The sequence below is a fragment of the Condylostylus longicornis genome, unplaced genomic scaffold, assembly GCF_029603195.1.
Source record: "Condylostylus longicornis isolate FDR11 unplaced genomic scaffold, ASM2960319v2 ptg000027l, whole genome shotgun sequence".
NCBI classification, from domain to species: domain Eukaryota; kingdom Metazoa; phylum Arthropoda; class Insecta; order Diptera; family Dolichopodidae; genus Condylostylus; species Condylostylus longicornis.
In genome coordinates, this window is record NW_026577996.1 from 629,885 (window position 1) to 651,578 (window position 21,694).

At 24.1% G+C, this 21,694-nt stretch overlaps 5 protein-coding genes across 7 annotated transcripts; 2 read left to right on the forward strand and 3 right to left on the reverse strand.

Annotated features, from left to right (window-relative positions):
* Positions 1-851: 851 nt before the first annotated feature.
* LOC129607303 (nucleoporin Nup43) lies at positions 852-2,106 on the forward strand. 2 transcript variants are annotated; one of them, XM_055518207.1, is made up of 3 exons: positions 852-1,493; positions 1,563-2,017; positions 2,079-2,106. In XM_055518207.1, exons 1-3 carry the CDS (start codon positions 929-931, stop codon positions 2,091-2,093), a joined length of 1,035 nt encoding a protein of 344 aa, XP_055374182.1. In that variant the 5' UTR covers positions 852-928; the 3' UTR covers positions 2,094-2,106. The 2 variants fall into 2 exon arrangements, with proteins under 2 accessions (XP_055374182.1, XP_055374181.1); XM_055518206.1 differs by having other exon boundaries at positions 852-2,017.
* A 127-nt stretch (positions 2,107-2,233) lies between these two features.
* Positions 2,234-2,607, reverse strand: LOC129607305 (protein NCBP2AS2 homolog). The gene is made up of 2 exons (XM_055518210.1): positions 2,435-2,607; positions 2,234-2,381 (listed from the first exon to the last, which is right to left on the reverse strand). Exons 1-2 carry the CDS (start codon positions 2,605-2,607, stop codon positions 2,303-2,305), a joined length of 252 nt encoding a protein of 83 aa, XP_055374185.1. The 3' UTR covers positions 2,234-2,302.
* Positions 2,608-2,628: 21 nt separating this feature from the next.
* On the reverse strand, positions 2,629-3,354 carry LOC129607304 (mediator of RNA polymerase II transcription subunit 9). 2 transcript variants are annotated; one of them, XM_055518209.1, is made up of 4 exons: positions 3,258-3,354; positions 2,972-3,150; positions 2,847-2,910; positions 2,629-2,793 (listed from the first exon to the last, which is right to left on the reverse strand). In XM_055518209.1, exons 2-4 carry the CDS (start codon positions 3,109-3,111, stop codon positions 2,629-2,631), a joined length of 369 nt encoding a protein of 122 aa, XP_055374184.1. In that variant the 5' UTR covers positions 3,112-3,150; positions 3,258-3,354. The 2 variants fall into 2 exon arrangements, with proteins under 2 accessions (XP_055374184.1, XP_055374183.1); XM_055518208.1 differs by lacking the exon at positions 3,258-3,354 and having other exon boundaries at positions 2,972-3,246.
* A 2,470-nt stretch (positions 3,355-5,824) lies between these two features.
* Positions 5,825-10,592, reverse strand: LOC129607365 (solute carrier family 35 member F5). Its single transcript, XM_055518327.1, has 10 exons — positions 10,414-10,592; positions 9,410-9,711; positions 9,024-9,161; positions 8,900-8,953; positions 8,602-8,838; positions 8,362-8,544; positions 8,156-8,309; positions 7,934-8,093; positions 7,623-7,874; positions 5,825-7,299 (listed from the first exon to the last, which is right to left on the reverse strand). The coding sequence occupies exons 2-10, from the start codon at positions 9,500-9,502 to the stop codon at positions 7,248-7,250; spliced, it is 1,323 nt and encodes a 440-aa protein (XP_055374302.1). The 5' UTR covers positions 9,503-9,711; positions 10,414-10,592; the 3' UTR covers positions 5,825-7,247.
* Positions 10,593-12,824: 2,232 nt separating this feature from the next.
* Positions 12,825-17,050, forward strand: LOC129607321 (GTPase-GDP dissociation stimulator vimar). The gene is made up of 6 exons (XM_055518242.1): positions 12,825-12,973; positions 13,747-14,508; positions 14,559-14,705; positions 14,759-14,932; positions 14,990-15,202; positions 15,258-17,050. Exons 1-6 carry the CDS (start codon positions 12,967-12,969, stop codon positions 15,881-15,883), a joined length of 1,929 nt encoding a protein of 642 aa, XP_055374217.1. The 5' UTR covers positions 12,825-12,966; the 3' UTR covers positions 15,884-17,050.
* Positions 17,051-21,694: the final 4,644 nt, after the last annotated feature.

Sequence of the window (21,694 nt, forward strand, 5' to 3'; positions counted from 1 at the left end):
GAAAATTTTTCTTTTAAGTGTGTGAAAATTTCTCCCTTTCCTTCAGAATAAAATACTTCTAAGAGAAGAAAATCAGCTTTGATAAAGTACATAATATTCGTAATATAAAATAAACGAATTTTATTCCGAATGAAAAGGAATTTTCTTTTTATACCGCTTTTTTATATTCTTTTCCCTTTTAAAATCTAATTTCAAATACACGTACTTATAAATAAAATGAATTCAATTTTTAAAGAGTATTACTCAGTAGTGTGAAAATGAAGCGGTATTAAAAAATAAAGTAATTCGGTTTATAAATTGCGAATATTTAAAACATTGTAACAAGAATTGGATGTGTGAATTCTTATCAGATTTTCATCATATTTTTTACATATACAACAAAATCAAGGACTTCATCTACAATTGAGACTCTTTACTAAGATCGACGTTAAAGTCTAAGGAGCATTTACAAATCAGATTCATTTTATATAATATATGAGTAATTTTTGATAGGAAATATTTAAAATAAAGTATTAATTGATGCTGAAAAACAAAATTTTATTTTACGCCATACTATTTTTAAAATTCTGGCAGAATATTTGATGATAATCGAATAAGTTTGTATTTCTTTTTTCATCAGATTTTATCTTCGATTTCACATCAGATCTTCATAATTATCAGATTTAATCATAGATTTAATCTAGTGTTCAACATTCACCTAAGGAGCTTTAAGCAATTTCGATTGTGGACATTTAAATGTACATGAAACCAATTTTGAAAATCGCATGCCGTACCATATATCTGGCAATAATAAAATAATCGATATGTACAGTACCAGCCTATCCCTCATTATATATGACAGTTGTCTTTTTGGCGGTTAAGAAATATTTATTTTCCTAAAACTTTATTACAATTAATAATATTCACATACACACATATTCGATAAGGAATGGAAACCGGTGTTCAGATAAATACTTTTTACGTTTCCCAAAAAATTTCAAAAATCAGATGGATTCCTGAGCCCTTGGGACCACCAAAGAAATTTATTACTGGTAGTTGGGACAATGCTGGAAAAAATGCCATTAAGCTTTGGAAGCTTGTTAAAAATGTGTATTTTAAAAATGAAAACGAGTTTGTTCCTAAATGTGCTGATAAATTTTCTGTCAAAGAAGATATAACAGACGTCGTAATTATTAATTCCGAAAAGTTTTTGTTTTCTTCTGACGATGGTCATGTTCGTCTTATGCATATTAACGACCTCAAAGATGATGCGCAAATTATTGAACAAGAAAAATCTGAAACCCTTCATAAAAATCAATTTAATAAACCCAGCAGTTGTACAGGAATTTCCGTTTTTGATAAAAGTGTGGCATCAATAGGAGAAGATGGGAGAGTTAATATTTTAAATCTTAATAACTTAAAGAAACATTATCAATTACAACAAAATGACGATAGTTCTTTAACAGCATTATCATTTATTACCCTTGCCGAATTATTGGTTGCCAATAGAATGGGTATAATAAAAGTTCTGGATACTCGAACAAAAAATTTAAATAACCCCCTTAACTTGATTGTCTCCCTAGAAAATGAGAATCGGTCAAATATCGCAACAAGTTTATGTTGGCACCCTACTCAAAAACATATTATATTCGCTGGTACAGAGGAAGGTTCAATTACTATTTGGGATCTTAGACAACCAAATTTTCCAGCGTCATATTTAAGTGCACACAGTAGCTCAATAACAGAAATAAATTTTGACCGATCCCAACACACAAAACTGTACACGACATCTGAGAATGGCGAAATGTGGCAGTGGAATCAAAATAGTTCTCTTGATTTACAATTAAGCTCAACAAATTTGTCTGACATGTCGGAAATTAATCCATGGTTAAATGGTGAAAGAACGAAGTCAAAAATAAATGTTACATCAGTCATATCTGGAGTAGGTAAAGCAATAAATTCTTTCGATGCTGTGAATTCTAAAATCATATGTGGATGCGATAGCGAAGCTATTTATCATATTGACAACATTCTAGAGGTAGCTTAATAAAGAAATACAATTATAGAATTTAATTATACAATTATAGAATTAATTAAAGAATAACACAAATTAACAATGAAAATAAATTTACATACTGAAAAAATCTGAATGAGATGTGATTTTAAATTTGTGTGTGAACTTAGGATGTGAAGATAGAAACTTGCACCTGGACAAGTATGCAACATAAGATTTCTAATTAAAAACAAGGTAACGTTGACAAAGAATTAATTTTTTTAATATACTAAATCTGAAAACTGGATAATATAGCTTGACACAAGAAATTTATTTCCGCTTTTTCAGCTGCTCCTTTGCTCCATCAATTTCTTGTTTAATATTAGTTTTAAACGATTCTACAAAAGACCTAAAAAAATTCTTATTTTAACAATTTAATATTGGGAAACTTAAAAGACATACTTAAACCGTTTAGGGCTTAATTCATCAACCTTGTATGTTTCAGCAAAATTTTTTGACTTGTAAAATAAAGATATTGTAAGTTGAGCTGCTCTTCTCACAAGATAACTCTCAGATAGTTTTTGTACTAATTGCTCGTTATTGGCTAAATACCTAAATATCAATCTTAGCACCATATTTATTGTCTTCGACGATAATTATAGTTGAAAATTTTTATATTTTTTTATTAGTTGTTGTTTTAATTTAAGTTGATTTTTTAACAAGTCTAGTTGTTGTAATTGATCTTCTTTGTTGTAATTTATTCCTGATAGTTGTTTTATTTGAGTACGAGCACTTTCAAAACGTTTTTGTAATTCTAAAATCTAAAATAGACAAGAATTTTACATAAAATCTATGTGAATCAATTAAAAAGTACTTTCTGACTGCACTCCTGTGATTCCTTTTGTTTTGCTGCGTTATCAATTGGATCTTTTTCTACACTAAAAAATTATGTTTCAGTTATATAAATTATACATGAAACGTTCCGACATTAAAATTTACCATCTAATAATGTCGTAGATTACTGGCAGTATTTCAATGTCAAGTTGGTCTACTGTCAAGGTACCAGAGGAAATAGTTGACTGTGTTGATCCTATTATTTGCGGTTTTTTATCAATATGCTCTGATAAATTTTGTTCCATTATTAATTGTACATAGAGAAATCTATTACGAATCCCAATCTAAAATCGAATTAAAGAATTTTTTAAACGTCGGATAAAAAAAAAAACCATTTTATTTAACACCGAGTCAAACATAATTTATCACACATATATACATTTTCACATACCAATTTTGAGGTTAAAATAGCGTCGTATTTGACATAAATACTGATAGACTACCACTTTATCTCTTTGAGAAAAATGAAGAGTTTACGTCAAGTTCTAAAGAATAAGAAAAGTGTAAAGTTTACGAAGAGTGACGTTTTATATAAGTAATGTAAAGTTTAAAGTAGTCATGGGCAATATCGTTCATTTCAGTGATTCGTTCTGAACGAACTACTTTTTTTCACTGGCCGATTATAAAATCTCGTTCAATCGTTCATTTCGTTCACTTTCCTTCTGTAAAATCTCTTCTGTATCGTAAATTATTAATTTAATTTTGTGGTTTTTGTAAATTAGTAATAAGTTTTGAACCACAAAATGTCTCTACTTATATAAACCAAAAAGTTTAAAATGGAGAGAAGAATTTAAAACTTTGTTAAATTATAAGTAATTTCTTAAATTTGAAGAAATAAAAATTTTAAACCATTTGAGTTTAAATTTAATATTCCCCACAAGAATTTTATAGGAAAAAATATTTGTAACTATCTTTATTTTTAATACTCGAAAGAAACTGAAATACTATCCTACTTTAATATTTTACTTTAATCCCTAATGAGTTATAATGTTAACTTATAATAATCAATTTTTTTAGTTTTTTCTTTTATTTAAAATATTTAGGTCGATCATAAAGCGATCATAATTATTATCCGTTTTTAAATATTTTATGGATAAATATAACTATATAACTATATATATTTATCGCCCAGTTCAAGGCTTCCTTTCTTTTATTTCATACAGGTAGTTTTCAATTTGATATGGAATATTGATAAAAGCAAATGAGAAGTAAAATATGTAAATGAAATTCTATACACACAAAAGTGACCGAATTCGTTAATAATCAGCTAATATAAATACAATACAAGTAAAATTGAACGATATACTAAATCCAATACAAGAAATAAGGAATAATATAAAATGTATATCAATTACCAATGTATATGCAGTCATATTTTTTTAATAACTAAAAAAGAAAATTGGAATTCTTAGTGAACGATGAACGATTCATTTTTGAAGAAGTGTTAACTAATCAGCTAAGTTCAATGAAGTGATTCGTTCTTTAAGTTACTTCGTTCGCGAACGACACATGACCTGGTTAAAGCTATAAATATGATTAAGACTCAAAGATGCACTATAACATTTTACAGCTTTTTTGAAATCTCTTTTTTATGTTCATATTATATACATATGTACATTCATTCATATTATAAAATTTTTAAGTTTTTTATATAATGCAGTTTTATCGAATATATAGTAGATGAAAACTGAAACTTTAAACTGAAATAACAAGCTTGTAAGTTTTTCAAAAAACATTTGTTTATCCAAATGTTTGATGCACTATTGGAAAAAATTAAAACGTACTACTAACAATATTATAACTTCCGTCTTAAATTTAATTTTATTTTTCAAAAAAGAGGAAAAAAATGGACAAGAATGCATGTTAAAAAACCTTAATATTTCAGAACCCGATCGAATTTTTATTATCTTCAGGGTCCTTTTAAAAATTTTATTTGAAAAAATCATGTAAATAAACATATCCATACATAATATGTACATAAATATATAAATAAAGTTTGCTTTAAAAATAATCAAAAACTCTAAATTAATACTTATTTTTCATATTTTTATTAGCTCTATTATTGCATTTTATTTTAGAATAACTGTTTAAGTTTTCTTTTCCTTATATAACCAGTTTTAAAGATGTACATTTATTAAGTTTCTTTTACGTTCTAAAATAATACGACCGAGATTCATGAAATTACTAAAATTACATAACATCCTTTGCAATATTTCTAACATTAAATATGAAATTTTTGTATTACAAATATATCATAGCTAAAAAATTTAAAAAAATAGCATATTTTATAATTTTTTATAAATTGCAATTATACATTGTTCATAAATTTTTAATTATTATTTAAATCAGTCCAATTAGTTTATTTTTTATTCTTGGAGAATTTTAAGAAACAAAAAAAACGCATAAATTTTATTTGAAATTTACACATTAAAATACGTTTACAATATTCAATATTTAAAATTTTGATTTTTACGTTATTTCGAATAATTTTAGAATTTTTTTATAGCAAAAATTGTTTGTATAGTTTCAGAAAAAGAACACAAAGATGAAATTTTTTAATTACAATTTGTTACGAAACATAATGTATAACTGAAAACAATTGATTTATTTACAATAAGTACCGTAAAAAATGTTGTAGAATTGCTTACAATAAACAGTTATAATACTCAAAGATACTATATGGGAAATACTTGATATTATTAAATAATAGGTGTTTGGCATTACAAGTTAAGATCAAAAAACTAATTGCAATGCCAAAGAAAACTTAATCATTAATTAACTTATAATAAATTTCTTAAAATATTAATTAAAGTATTACAAAATTAAATAAATAAGAACATTTATTTGTAAATTTATTTTTACACATAAAATGGAGACTTGGAATATTTGTGCCTCTTTCGTTAAAGGAAATTGATAAAAACTGAAATATTAGACTTTAAGAATTTTGAAAAATTAATATTTAAAAAATATCTATTGAGAAAAATTTAAAACAAATTTCTGGCAAAAACATAAAAAATTATTTCTTATGCTACTCTTTATATATTTAAATACTGTAACCTTTTTGCGTTGTGATTTCTTGCAAATAATGCGATAACACGACTTTACAAAATCAATAACTAAAAGTAATTTTGAAATTTTTTGTGCATTTCATATATATACTCATAAATACAAAGTCGCAATGCTCAGAAATTGAAGATTAATTCTAAATGTTTAATTTGTTACAACATTTCTTTTGATTTTTGAACGTTTTTTCTTCCAATGTTATTGTGCCATGTTTCAAAAATAACCTTTCCATCTACAATTTAAGTTTTATATGGTGTATATTCAAATTTTGAGTTAAAAGTTTAATATGAAAAAAATGGAATCAAAATAAAAACACTAAGAAATTCAATTATATTAAGGCCAATTTGAATTATATGAAACAATATAAATTCTGAGATATTAAAAAGAATTTTTGTAAAAATTGAAAAAAAAAATCCATTTTAATCCATAATTTTTTAATAAAATAAAATATTTTAATTTTTTAATAATGCTTAAAATTTTAAAATTTTACTATTAATCTTAAATTTTTATCTGAATAAAAATTTGCTTTAATTTTTCGACAATAGTCTGAATTATTTCGTTATAAACAAGAAAAGAAAGCAACATAAGAGGACATTGAAAGCATACATGTATAGTATAAATTTTAAGGAAATTTATCAAAATCTAGCACTAATCTAAAGTTCTATATCACAAAAAATATTCATAGAGATTAGAAATAAAAACGTATGAGCAAATTATCAACAAACTGCATTTCATAATACTTTAATTAAAAAAAAAATTAAAATCAAAAATGCATTTGTTATTGAATTTAATTGACTTTTCAATTTTCAACATTCAATTCAAAATAATATACGAAAATAAAATAAATTTAGTATTAAACTATTTAACTTTAAATATTATCAAATCAAGTTTTAAATCAACAAAAACAAAGTTTTAAAAATAAATACATGTTTTTTAAATATTTTTCAGTTTGTTTTAGATTTTTAAAATTCTATTATGTTATGAAATGCATTTGATATTATTTAGATAATGTTTTTTGTTAAAAAAAAAGTATCTTATTATTAACCGTCTTATACCAGAAATACTATTTTCTGCTTCTACCTTTTTAAATACCATTTCTTATAGCTTTTTTAGTATAAAACAATATTTTATAAAATTCGAATTAATAATCGATGAAATTGAATATAAATAGACTTTATACAATGACTAAATTAAAAAAAATATATGTATATTTAATTTTTTAAAATAACACTTAAATTAAATGTTTTGAACTATTTAATTTTTTCCATTAAAAATTATGTATTTCAAATTCCAAATTTTACGTCTAGTTATCTATCAATCAATTTTCATGGTTGCCAATTAAAGACTCCTCTTGTTCTTCGTCATTGACCCTAAAATAATTCAAGTGTAAATTATTATTTATTGATAATTGTTTCAAATCAATTTAATTTTTCAAAATAAATATGAATGTATATTCACATGAATGTATATTCTATAAAAAATTATTAAAGAGCAACAAAAAAAGCAAACGTAACCCTTTCAATTGCATAGCCCAATTAGCTTTTTCCGATAATTAAAACAAATTTTGCTAAAATTTTTAACTATAATTTTCATAAATTATATTATTGTTATAAATTATTTTAAATATATTTTAGTGATAATTTTGTTTTGTCACAACTAACAAAAAAATAGGAAATGTTCGCTTTTTACTCACCTAACAATATTAGCTTGGCGACAAACACATAATTTCCTATGGCAAATTTTCAATATTTTCAGAACAGGATCTACATCATCATTTTTCATTAGAATGGTTACTATTACTAAACTTAAAAATATTGGTATGGAGCCGCAATATAAAAATATTGAATAAACTTTGTGATGTATTAATAAATCAAATACCATTGAAAGTGGTATTTGTAATGTCATTGACAAGGTTCCAATTAAGGACGATGTCAAAAAACACCCCCTTAAAAAAATTTAATCAGTTTACATTATTACAAAAAAGGAAGTATAATATGTATTTACCAAAGCCATAGCGCTTCACTTAATACTGTTCCTATGAAACCATTAAGAAATAATACGGCGAATTGCCGTTGATTTGGAAGTTCAAAAGTTTCAATTTGCAATAAGTTTAAAATAAAAAATATTGGCCACATTAGAAGTAAATTAAAAAGTCCCACGAAACCTTAAATAAAGTTAATCAAAATTATAATATATTATCTAATTTATGACATTAATAAATCAAACCAAAAAATAATGGAATGTCAATTTTTTCTTCCGTATCGCTTTTTCTTTTAACAAACACCAGGTACGCCGCGTAAAAAAATGCACTGATGAGGGCCAAAACAATTCCACGGGAGTATTTTGATGAATCTGATATTTGAGATATTGTTACCATTATCTAAAAAATAACTCCATTAGAAATTCTAGTATTTTAATTAGATAAGGCATACCACTCCAGTAATATTCATAATTACAATTAAAAATTTTGAGTAAGTAAATTTATCGCCAGCTATTGATGGATAAAATGCAGCTAAAATAAGAGTGAATAAACTTGAGGTTGAACTAATTAAGGTAACAACTGCTGTATCAATTAATTCTAAAGATAATTGAAACAAATAGTTAGCAACAAACCACTAAAAAAAGAAACGAAAGCTGTATACCCCCTGTTAATTATTTTCTTAAAAATTTACCATAACACAAAATAATAGTGCAGTTCGAGCAGTTTTATGATGCGATTTTTGTCTACGTATTCTTAAACTTGCTGCATACGACAAGCGGGACATTAACGCATCCGTGGCTTCATGTGCTGACATTTCGCGAACTTCTGCCATTTTGCTAAATCGGACACTGCGTATACTTGAATCATCACTTTCCGTACCAGAAATTGTCTCACTTCCAGCGCGGATGGGTACAAAGGATGGATCACTCTAAAAGAACAATTTAAAATTTTTGTCATATTTACATATTTTTTTAAATTTATTGGTTTACAAGAGAGTTCTGATTGGAAAAATAATTATCTTCTTCAGCTGAGTTTTCCATGATCTAAAAAAAAAATTCTCTCACTAAATTTATAAATTTTCGAAAGTTATATACATATGTAAGTACTACATACTGAATAATTTTTATTTCGCTCACAAGTTTCTTTCCATGGCGCCATCAAAACAATTATTAATAAATATAAAGTAAACATCGAAGTTTTGAAATACGTGCAAAAAAATGGTTTGTCATATTTCTCTTCATCATATATATACTGAAAGTCAAATAAAAAATCTGTTAAACAGTTTACTTTACATGCATATGTAGGAACATAATTTAAACAAAATTTAATTTTAATTTACAGATGAAAGCACTAAATTCATTAAATACATTTTTATTCCTACATTTTTTGAATAGAAAACTGTTAAATTTACATCTTAATATCAATCAGAGTTTCTAAGTTCTATATATTCAAACAAAATCGTTATGTAAATTTTGAATTTTACATCTAAAGAAACTTACCTTAGTTAATTCACTTGAAGACACCCATATAATGTCTACAAGAATCAGTAAACAAATTCCTAACAAAAGTTTTTGAACTTTTATGCTTAGCATTTTCTTGTTATGTTCTTAATTTTTTTGTTTTCTTTTTGTTTTAATTTGTGTCTTTTAATTAATAAAGTTGTGCGATTTATAAATTACTAAATAATTAAATACTGATAACTTAAAGAAACTTTTATTAAAATTATATAAAAAAAATATTAATTTTTTGAAGCATCGATTGTGACTGCTCTTCCATTTTTGCCTGTTTTTTGAATTAAAATCTAAAAACAAAATAATGATGGAGATTAACATTACCAATATAAAATAATGGAAATTCTGTTCTTTTTAAAATTGTATTAAAATGAATAGTTTGCATCAAAAATTATTATGAAGAATACGAATAGTATGGTAGGTAGATCAAATTACCTATACCAAATAAAACCGTAAACTGGTAATTTAAATTGCTTTTATGTAATCAACATTAGCATCCGTTTATAAAATATTAAATCGCTAGTGAATATATTATAAAATATTAAGATCGCTAGGTAATTAAATAATTTATTCTGGTGTTTATTGACAAATAGAGTTTTAGTAGTACGGAAAGATCTGTTTCTCACTACTAAACACACTTCCATTATTATGTGAGATGTGAGGGTTCGGTTAAATATTGCACCATAGTTTTTTTTTCTTGGTTCAACTGAGGAATAAAACAATAAATATCATCCCATTGAAAGTTTTCAAATTTACCTTTGCATACAAAAAACAATGGTATTGTATGCATTCAGGTACAGTGCTTTCCTTCCATGTTAAATTAATCAATAAACACGGTACTTATATATTGGATTTTTAAGTTTCGGTTTTACATTATCGTCTATTTTAGCAATTTTAAGCACTTGATGAATTTATCATTGATTGGTATACAATGAATTACATAAATCTTATTTTCAATTGTTTATTTAGTTTTAAAAATGTTTTTATTTTACCTTAACTAGAACTTTCGGCTATTGTCTAAAGTTTTTCTTCATTTGTCATTTTATTTTTTTACTGAAAAATCTTTTTCAGTACCACAATGTAGTTTTTAACTGAACTCTTTTAATAGTCTTAAATAAATAAATCGCTCGAGTTCAAAAAAATTTTTGGATTATAATTTTATTTTTGCCAAAATCCCAAAATCTGTCAAAAATAAATTTCATTATGACGTTTAAATTTTCAGTTTTTGCACGCTTTAGTTTATGCTGCAGCTAAACCGCGAGTCGCAATAAAAGTAGTGTTAATTTTTTTTTCATGTATGGTTTTGTTATGATTTTTTTTTTGATTCACCACTTGACATTAAAAAAATCGCGTCTGGACCCAACGAATTAGAAATATTAAAGGAAGAAGCATCTTGAAAAAACAATGAAGCCAAATTTTTTTTAGTTGTTTCTTTCTTTGCTCCGAGCATTGTCAAAGTCGTAACAGAAGTGTATTAATTTTATTTTCTTATTTGACCTTTATTACCTGACCATTGGTGCAGTGGTTATGGCACCGGTCCTTTAACCGAAGGGTATCAGGTTCAAACCCCGGTCAGGTCACTATAAAATTATATTCAATATTATTATAACTTAATATACAATACTAATAAGTATTATATAAGTAATTTTCAAATATTCGTAATATCCGATATTAAAAAAAAAAAACTAAGAAAAATAAACAGTAAATATTAATAACCTCAAATAATTAATATAAATGAAAACTACGGCAGGCTAGTCACCTACCTAGTTAAACTCTATGACGCTATGAAACTAGTGCATGAGAAATCATGCACTAGCCCTATGCTCCTTCTAGGAGTGAATAAGGAAAGAAAAAAAAAAATTCGACCTTTATTATAAAATATGTATAATTTGCAAAAAGGATGAGTCAAAATTATTCCAAAATATGTTTTTATTTTGAATATTTGTAAAAAAAAAAATGCTCCCTCCTTTTCCTTTTTTTTTAAAATTGCATATTTACTTTGGCCAAATAACATTTCTGAAAAATCATTTTTTTGTTGGAAAAATGATGATTTTTGCCTAATTTCATTTTTCTAAACGAAAAATTGACTAAAACCTAAAAATTTTCATACTAAAATAAAATTTGAAGGTTTTTGAACAACATATCAAAATTTCAAATTTTAACTATAGTTTTTATTAAATATATCTCAGAGAATTGAGATATATTTAATTGATTGTTAGATATTGATTTGAGATGACTTCAAATAAAGTTAATTAAAATTTTATTAGATTTTATTTTAGAATTTGAATTTGTAATTATTTTATTTGAAGTTTTATAATAATTATAATAGTGCTTTTATAATTTTACAATCATTATAGAAAATGCATCGTTTCAAGTTGTCCTTGTATAAAAACGTTTATATTCGTATTAAACTTACTAACAAAACAATGTGAAAATATTTCGTAATATAACTAAAATCACATACGTACATACCTAAAAATAATTATATGAACTTTTAATATAAAAAGAATACATAATACTTTACAAGAATATGCTATAATTTCTAAGAATTATGAAACATATTAATTTTATTGATATAGTATAAGTATGAAAATGTATAGATATATGTGATTATACATTTCCACTATAACTATCAAATGTACATTTTCTCAAATTTGAAAAAATGCACAAAAATCAACTTAAATTTTTGAAAAAAATACAGTATTTTTTTTCTTGTAGTGTAGCATTTCATAAGATGTAATTATGTGTAAATTCGTCAGCTGTGAACTGTCATCTTTCTTTTTTGTCGTCTGTATTGCTGTCAGCGTGATTCATAACAGTAAATTTCAAAAAACCAGCTGTTTCGTCTACAGATTTCAATGAATTTTGTTTAAAGACATATGTTCTACTAATAAACGGTTTTATTCGATTCTAAAATTTTATTCAGTTTCAATTTTTTATAAGAAAAATAAATGTAGTTGTCTAAATATAAATTTTTGTTTTCGAATATGTTTCTTTTAGTCCCTAATCTACCATCGAAATATATCGATTTAGTTCAAATAAAAATTCGATCATATAGATACATAATGATCACTGTATAAATAAAAACCACTCACCGGTATCTGTGCATCACAGAACAAGTGATTTCGGAACATGCTGCGTTGCAAAGTTTCAACGTAGACGCCTTTATGTCTGAAAAAGTTCCTTAAATAAACGAAAGTACCACTCATTAACGCATACATAAGAAACAAAACTGAAAACAATATTTTGTTTCAACACTTCAAAAATTTTCAACACTTTGCTAGTGAGTAAATGACAGCAAATATTAAATGTACGGAAACTCTAATTTTCAGCGAAAAAAATTGAAATTTTAGTTTTTGGGAAACTCCACATTTAGCGATGAGCGAATAAATGACAGATCAAGGTCTGGCCCGTTTCGTATTGTTTGCTTTCAAAACAAAAATTATATTCTCATATATTTAAAAAAAAATTGATGTAAAATTAAAAAAGTGTATTTTTTTTACAAAGTTGAAATAAAACCTACAAACGAGAATACTTTGTGCAGAATGGCAGGTAATTTAATTTCAAAGCTCTGGTTTTTACAAAAGGAAAAATTAGCCAGTTTCATAAAATATTAAGCTGGATAAATCGATAAATGATATTAATTTTCTAAATATGATTTTCTTTTAAGAATATTATTTGTTGAGGAATTTATGCAATTACGATTATTTGGTTATATTTTTAAAGTTTGATAATCTATAATTTCAATAAAAAAAATCTAATTGATATCTTGTATGAGAAGGGGGCCTGAGTTTATAAACCAAATCGAAGAGATATATACCTAACTTCATATCTACATATATCTTATTTGTGTTTACACAATGTAAAAATTTATATGCAACTCAAATAAAGAAGTCTAAAAATAAATCCAAAAATACACAAGGACTGCATTCATGTCTCATAAAAAAAAGTTGACTCCTAGATATTGATTTAATAAAGATGAAATAATTCAAATATGTACTTACACAATTTCATAAAAGTTATACCTTACCAATTTAAATCGATATAAATTGAAATGATATATAAAAACGTTTATTTTGGTTCGAAAACAGAATCATGAAAACAAAATAAAAATATAGTTATTATGAATGTATGTAATGTACAATCCTTACATCATACATATATGTGTATAATAGTTATGTACCCACAGAGATAGTGTAGCGTATGCTTTGCAAAATAAAATTGGTAATAGCCAATTTTATGTAGCCTTGAATATTATTTTATTTCTGCACTTTATTAAAATCATAGATCTAGGTCACTCAATAATAATGTTTGAATTTTTTTAGGTTCTATTGAAGAATTGATTAAAAATCTTAAAGATATTTCTTTAGAAAGTGAAGAGGAGAAAGCAATAGAAATAATAAAACATTTATATAAAATCGAAGTCAACAAATTGGAAAATTACGATTTTGTAGAAACGTTTTTACCGCTACTGCGGCTGCAATCAAAATCTTTACTTACGGAAGTTGCAAAATGTATCGCTGAAATGACAAAAAATGAGCCACAACGAAAAAAATTCACGAATAAAGAAATTATCGAGTTACTTATTAGAAATTTACATAACTTGGAAGAAAATTTTGAAATTGAGCCGATAATACAGGTATGTCGTGCTCTTGGTAATATTTGCTATTTAAACGATGAAGGTCGGTCATTTATATTAAGTTGCAAAGGAGATGAAGATTTGATTAAGTTGTTAAATGTTGAATTGAAAGAAGTAAATAAAACGAACGAATGTCAATTTATAAAAGTACGTGGTGGCCTTATATCAAATTATTTACTAGGAAACGAGAATTTAGCAAAACATGCTATGGATTTAAATATAATGAAGTATATCGAACATATATTTGATAATTCGGTGAAAAATGTTGAAGAAAATGAAATTTTATTATTGAACACCTTACCAATTTTGAGTATATTAACTGAAAATGTCGCAGATTTGAATTTTAATTCAAAATTAAATATTCAATTAGCCGAGATATTGGCAGCTTCCACCAACCCCGACTTAGCTGAACTATGCCTGGAACTTCTTCATTACCAAGCTGAAAACGGTACATTATTTGTGTGATAACTTGTATTTCAATTAAAATTTTTATTCTAGACGAAGTAAAAATATTGTTGGCTAAAAGTGGTTTGTGTGAAACAATTTACAAACTTTTAGAAACATACAAAAATCTTGCAAGCAGTAATGAAGCAAAAGCTCTAATGAAATTAGCTTGCGATTTAATAGTGTTAATACTTACTGGAGGTAAAAGTAATAAAAATAAGTGAAGATTATTATTGAAACAAAGTCAATTTTAGATGAAGCAATGAACTATTTATATTCAACTCCTTTACTGAAAGACATGGAAAATTGGCTTGATTCTAGCGACACGGACCTATTGACAACTGGAGTTTTAGCATTGGGCAATTTTGCCCGTACTGACAGTCATTGTATATATATGGTGGAGAATAAAGTTATGCATAAACTTTTAGGTTGGAATTTTTTAAAATATTTAATATTAAAATTAAAACTGAGTTTTGGTTTTTTAGATATTTTAGCTAAAAATAACAGTGCAGTTGATGACATAAGGTTGCAACATGCACTTTTAAGTGCATTACGTAATTTGGTGATTCCAAAACCTAATAAAAATGCTATAATTGAAGCTGGTTTAGTGCGTACAATATTACCAATGTTACAAATACATCAACCACCGGTTGTTTTTAAATTATTAGGTACTCTAAGAATGACTGTAGATGGACAAGGTAGAAAGCGAGAATTATTTTAAAGAACAAAAATAAAAGTTGATCTTTTTTTTAGAACTTCTTGCCACAGAACTATTACAAAATGAGGAATTGATAAAGCAACTTGTACATTGGAGTAAGTCCTCGGATTATGCAGGCGTAACTGGTGAGTCTTTACGATTGATGGCCTGGTTGATAAAACATGCATATTTAACAAAAGCAACTATGGAAACATCTGAAATAAAAGAAGTTAATGTTTCAATTGATGATTCCCTTTGCCAATCCTTACAAAGATCTGAGAGAACAAGTTTAGAAAAGTTTGTAAAAATAAACGGAGCGGTTGAAAGTATGGTTAACATGCTAACTTCTCAACATTTAGTAATGCAAAACGAAGCAATTATTGCTTTGATAGTTCTTTCTATAATGTTTCCTGCAGCAAGCATGACTGAAGAAACAAGCCCATCAAATTCCGTTTCTGACATTAATCTAGACGAAATTTACATTCAGTGTAAATTAGGTGCACAGCTAGCGGAATTTCTTCAGCGTACGTCAGAAAGTATGACAAAAGAAATAATTGAAAATGTTCAAAAATTAGTTTCTTTGTTGAAAAAGTATGAAAAACTTGTAACACACTTAGAAGAAAATAAAATTGATGTGCTATTAGGTTCAATACCTATTTTAACAGAGTATTGTACTTTATAAGATTATATTTAAAAGAGTTCGCATTGTTTACGTTTCAAGATAAAATTTAGTTTGAATGAATGTACAATGGTTTTGAAGAAGGTTGTAAAAATGTGGTTGTTCACAGAATTAATGTGAAAATTGTCAAGACAAATGGAAAGTTTATCGAAACAAATGGAAAATTTTTGAGTAGTAATTTTTCATAGAATACATTGCACAAATATTTATAAATAATATTTTTAATAATACGATCTACACACTTTATATTTAATTTTGAATTATTTAGGCTACAATTTTACTATTAATATCATATCAGTTTTATTATCAATATGAGTAAGTAAGCCCATTAAAAATAAATGTTTAAACAGATATTTTTGAAAGCCATTAGCCAAACATTAATGCTGGGTATAAAAAGTATAGAATTATAACTAATTTTGAAGAGTTGTAACTTGCTCAAAATTTGGATTACTTTCAAGTTTGTGGTTTAGTTAGTATGTGTTTTATATTAAAATATTAAATTGAAAAATACTGCAATTTACAATTTATAATTGCAAAAATTAAAGAATGCAAAAATATCAATATTTCAATTCAATTTTTTTGAGAATTTGAGATGAAATCGTACACGAAAAAAATATAAATTTAAAATTGAATTTTTTTTTTTTAAGTTTTCGGTATTCACTTAGGAAAATGAAGATAAAAATGGTTTAATAATTCTTTAAATCAAATTACATTTTTCAATTTAAATAATTTCAATTAGTCACTTTATGCTTCTTTACATTTAAAATATTTTAATGTTCTAATAGTTTTTAACTTGCATATAACCAATCGTTTCTTTTTTTTTTGAAGTTCAATATTTTTCAAATAGAAATCGGGACCAAGCAAATATAATACTGTACAAGTTATTTACTCTCCTAATCCAAGAAAACAATATTTTTCTGTTATTAGTGAACGTACATTAATTACGTGCATATAAGAATACTAGTTGTATAAAATAATTCAAAATAAATTTACTTTTGTAGTCTAAATAAATTTTATAAAATTCAAGTCCATCAAAGTAAAAAATACAATAAAACAATATAAAAGTATAAAAATACAATAAAATAATATAACAAAAATTTATTTTATGTGAATTTTGAAGTACTGCCCAAAAAATTTAATAGACTATATAAAATCGCTTTTTATACTATTAAAAATATTATCCGGTATTTTTAATATTTTAGAGTAATCTTTTTTTGTTACAATTTTTTTTTATATAATTGTTTAGTTGAATTATCAAAATTTTTTTATAAAAATTTTGATAATTCAACTAAACAGTGAAAATACTAAATTTAATTGCAGATTTTTTACATTTCAATTTCTGAATTTAGTGGAAGAAACAAAGATTTAAAATGTAAAAGTAAATTTATTTCAAAATATAATGGCCATGCATAATAAATATTAACTTACTTGTTCAATAATGGAAAGCGACTTAAAATTGGTTATGCAATAACAACTCACATTTTATAATATTAAATAAATATTTTAACGTTCATTCCATATTTTATAAACAAGTATTAGTACTCTGCTACGTTAGTTAACCAAATTTAATATGTAGCAAACTCAATTTTATTATATTATAATTAAGTTGAAATGAAAGAGTGAAATGTAAAGTTTTATTCTATTGATTTACTCTCGACTCTATTTAAATATACAAAGTTTTTTCATGATCACATAAATTTTTAATTTTTTTTTTTATATAATGATTAGAAATTTAGATTTCAAAATTTTTTATATAATTTAGAATAGATTATTATAAAGGCGCAAATAAAAAAAATATGTAATATAGTTGCTTAATTTTTTTTTAGTCAATAGTCAAAGAACAATAATTAAGGACCAATTTTTAAAAGTATTGGCAACGTGTTTATGTACATTATTCTAAAAAACATTAACATAAAAATACCAAAAATATACTAAAAATTTCTACATTTCTTTTAAATTAAAAGAAGCAATTACATACTAATATAAAATGTTTATCATGCTGGTAACAAAAATCTTCAAATAATGAAAAAGTAACCAGGTTTTACTTACACATTTGATTAATTTTTGTACATGAAATGCAAGATCGTACTTGCATCAAGCCTGTACAAAAATAGTTTCAAGACTTAAGATATATATACGCACTTAAATAAGTTGAAAATAGATATGACAAAAGTTTATTTAAGCTGAAACATCTTTTATTTATTTTTTAATTCGAATATTTTATCAACAAATAGGTTGTTTCAATAATAGAAGTATAACTTTGCATTTAACTGTCACAATTGATAAATATAATTAAAGAATTGTTTAAGATTTTTTGAAGACGGTGAAAACCCGTATTATTTATAAAAAGCTTATTCACTAAAACTAAAATTTAATTTTTTCCGAAATGAAAAAATATATAATGTCATTTATGATATGAATTATGTAATTTCATACAAGTTAAGGACTATAATCGGTTCATGATGAAATTAATAAAATAGTTATAAATATTTAAAAAATATAAATCATGTATGTTAAATTTTAATTCAATTTTATTGATACAATCCAGATAAATAAATTTGAAAACATTTTTTTAAAAATACTTGATAAGACAAAGTGACTTAGCACATAACAAAAATGCACAATAAAGCAGTCATGTTTTTACTGTTTTAAATAAAAAATTTCTTAAAATATGATTATTACTTTTCATTAAGATTAAAAGTATTCAAATCTTATTACATACTGATAAGTTTTCTAATTTATTTAAGTGACACTTTTGAACATAATTACTTAATTATATTACTAATTTATAATTTTAAATAGAATAATATATTGCAATTTTTTAAAAATTATGTAAGATACTCAAGGAGATACACTTATAAAAATGATCTAATACAAATTTAGAAGTAAAAAAAATTATAAAATATTGAACGTAAAAATTTTAAATTTTTTAAGCATCAAACTCGAATATGTAGTTTGTTTTTTTTTTAATTTTTTTTTTATCACCAGTGTAATTTTAAATATATATATGTAGTTATTTAGGAAGAGAAAAAAAAAAGAGAAAAAAACTTTTTAAATTTACACAAAAAATACTTAACGAATTCAATAGAACACATATTTAAAATTAATAAATATATATATTTACATGTATATATGCATGTATATATACATAATATGTAATAATGCAATTTATACATCTGTTATTTTAAAAAATTTGAAAAAGAACGCAATATTAAACTTTGTAAAAAAATAAATTTAGAGTTAATTAAAAAATTTTAATAAAAACTTCGTTTTGATTTGCTTTTTTCAGTATTTGCGTACACTAGTAATAAAGTTATTCTCTAGTAATAAAGCCCATTCTAATTCGCGTATACATATGATTTCGAAATTGAAAAATATTTGGAATATGTTCTTTCACGTGAAACGAAAAACTCTTAAGTTACTTTTTTTTTGTCTTTTTTCAAATTATATAGAAAAATAAGTCATATATGTATAAACGTAGATAATGTTAACATACTATTGATATTGATATAATCGATATTCTTACATTTATATCAAATCATATTACATTATCACTGTAATTTTTAATTTTGAAATATTTTGTATAATCACCAAAATAATCAGCGGTTAGTGGTATATTTTTTAGAGAAGACTATATAAAAGAAAATTATTAAAAATAATAACTATATAATTTGACAATATTCCAGAAATTCAGAAATACGAATGCAAACAAAATAAACAATCTGAAAAAAACGGAATAATTAATCACTAGTGCATTATCTGATCGAGAATTGCTCCATTCATTTGGCACAAGACAACACCCTTTATCACAATTGGTAATATGTACATACTCGTACTTTACACTCCCACAGTTTCATACTTAACACTCCTAGTTTAGATTCGATACTGAAATTCCAAATAGATTTTCTAAGTTTATATTCTCAATCTACACTTAAGTTTGATTGACTTCCGGAATATAATGTACATTGGAAAAACTCAGACGATTTTGTTGGAGTCGAAGTCTCGTCATAAGTTTCGGGAATTTTAGTTTACATCAAAATTTTTATAGCTGCACATTAAAAATAAAAACAAACATGATTTTTTAAAATACTTATATATTTTTACTTAATATATGCATACGTTAATACATACAAGAATATTTTAAATTATCTAATTCTATATAACGTTAAACTTCACATAATAACTAATTCCTATTTTCATATTTATTTCTATACAATAAACGCCGTTTTTATTAACTACATTTAAAAAAAAATAAAGAAAATATAAATTTATAAAGACCTATCCATATTTTGATGGTATAAATCAATCCTTAGATTGAAATATTATTAATTTATTACAGTTCAATTTAGTTTATTTTTTGTTACTAATATTTAATACGATATATATATGTATGCATTTTAACTATGCAAATTTTTATTAAACTTATATCAAGTCTTCTTGCTAGGATACATTATAGCAAGTTTTGATATGAAGTAAAAAACGAACTACAGCATGGTTATAAAAAGTTAATAAAAAGTTTGATTCCTTCTTAGTGTCAGATCAATCTCCATCACAAGCAATAATAAACTATATTTAGTTTATTTCAATAATTAATCGTTTTTAAAAGATATTTTAAAAAATATCAAATTTAACAAATACGACTAAATAGTAAAAACATAATATTATATACCACTCATATTAATTTAATATACATATCAAAGTTACAAAAATTAATAATCTAAAGTTTAAGTTTAATATCAAATTCAAATAATTTGGATATTGAACTTAAAAAAAGAATAATATAAAGTACTTGAAAGCTAATAAATAATTGCAAGGTTAATAATATATCTTTTATTATTAGTAATAAAAATTATATTATTAATTATATAAAATAATATTGTATTTTTTAAATTAATTTATTACACATTTTATTAATGTCATAAGTTTCTTTCTTTGAAATACATAACAATAAATTTTTTTGTGGAAAAAAATTAAGTTTTTGGATGAAAATTAATGTGTTAGATCTATAATGTACATATTATGATACTCTAATCAGATAAAAATCTTTAATATCGAACAAACTTATTTCATTTAATTCATAACAGCCTTATGTTTACTATAAAATAATTTAACTTTACAACTGAAATGATCAATCAATAAATAAAATACAAATTATTTGGAGGGGCAATGTGAAATCAAAATTTCTAAAAATCAAAAATATTACAAAGTTTGTAATACAAACATTAAATGAAAATACAATTATTAATATATAAAATGAAAATTAAAATTCATTTAAATTAATTTAAAAAATAACTTTGAAATAAAAACTTTTTAAACTGTTTCTTATTCTAGACAGTTTAATAAAGGCAAATTATGTACATATATAAAGTTTTTAATTTTTTTATAATGACATATTTCGACTTTTTGTTAAACTTGAAGAACATATGTTTAACAAAAAGTAAATATAAAAATTTTTTGGCTGTGTTTTTTAATGCATTATTATACAATATGTTTAAACAACCAAATATATGCAACATAAATGTTAAATTTTACACATGACTTATTAAATAATTGAATGTAATATTTTGTTTTTTATTTTGAGTTTCTTTCATATAAATTATTTAAGATTGAAAATTATTACGTATTTACTTTTAAATTACTTTTTCTATTAAAGTCAAGTTTTTATTTAATAATTAGAAAAATTTAACAAAATTATTTCATAATTGGATGTTATTATTTTAAAATAGATTTTTAAGCAAATTTTTTTGAAAAAGCAAATTTTTTATTGTTTTGAAAAAAAATTTAATTTGATTTTTCAGTTTTAACCCTCTTTAC

Bases quoted from the DNA above. Each gene is read 5' to 3' on its own strand.
- LOC129607365 (XM_055518327.1), bottom strand. From the start codon at position 9,502: ATGCTAAGCATAAAAGTTCAAAAACTTTTGTTAGGAATTTGTTTACTG. The intron at 9,162-9,409 runs GTAAGTTTCTTT...TTTGACTTTCAG, and splicing joins CTTCAAGTGAATTAACTAAG to TATATATATGATGAAGAGAA. The intron at 8,310-8,361 runs GTATGCCTTATC...GTTATTTTTTAG, and splicing joins TTATGAATATTACTGGAGTG to ATAATGGTAACAATATCTCA.
- LOC129607303 (XM_055518206.1), top strand. From the start codon at position 929: ATGGAAACCGGTGTTCAGATAAATACTTTTTACGTTTCCCAAAAAATT.
- LOC129607304 (XM_055518209.1), bottom strand. From the start codon at position 3,111: ATGGAACAAAATTTATCAGAGCATATTGATAAAAAACCGCAAATAATA. The intron at 2,911-2,971 runs GTAAATTTTAAT...ATAATTTTTTAG, and splicing joins ATCTACGACATTATTAGATG to TGTAGAAAAAGATCCAATTG. The intron at 2,794-2,846 runs GTACTTTTTAAT...TGTCTATTTTAG, and splicing joins CACAGGAGTGCAGTCAGAAA to ATTTTAGAATTACAAAAACG.
- LOC129607321 (XM_055518242.1), top strand. The intron at 14,509-14,558 runs GTACATTATTTG...TTTTTATTCTAG, and splicing joins TCATTACCAAGCTGAAAACG to ACGAAGTAAAAATATTGTTG. The intron at 14,933-14,989 runs GTTGGAATTTTT...TTGGTTTTTTAG, and splicing joins AGTTATGCATAAACTTTTAG to ATATTTTAGCTAAAAATAAC.
- LOC129607305 (XM_055518210.1), bottom strand. From the start codon at position 2,607: ATGGTGCTAAGATTGATATTTAGGTATTTAGCCAATAACGAGCAATTA. The intron at 2,382-2,434 runs GTATGTCTTTTA...GAATTTTTTTAG, and splicing joins TTAAGCCCTAAACGGTTTAA to GTCTTTTGTAGAATCGTTTA.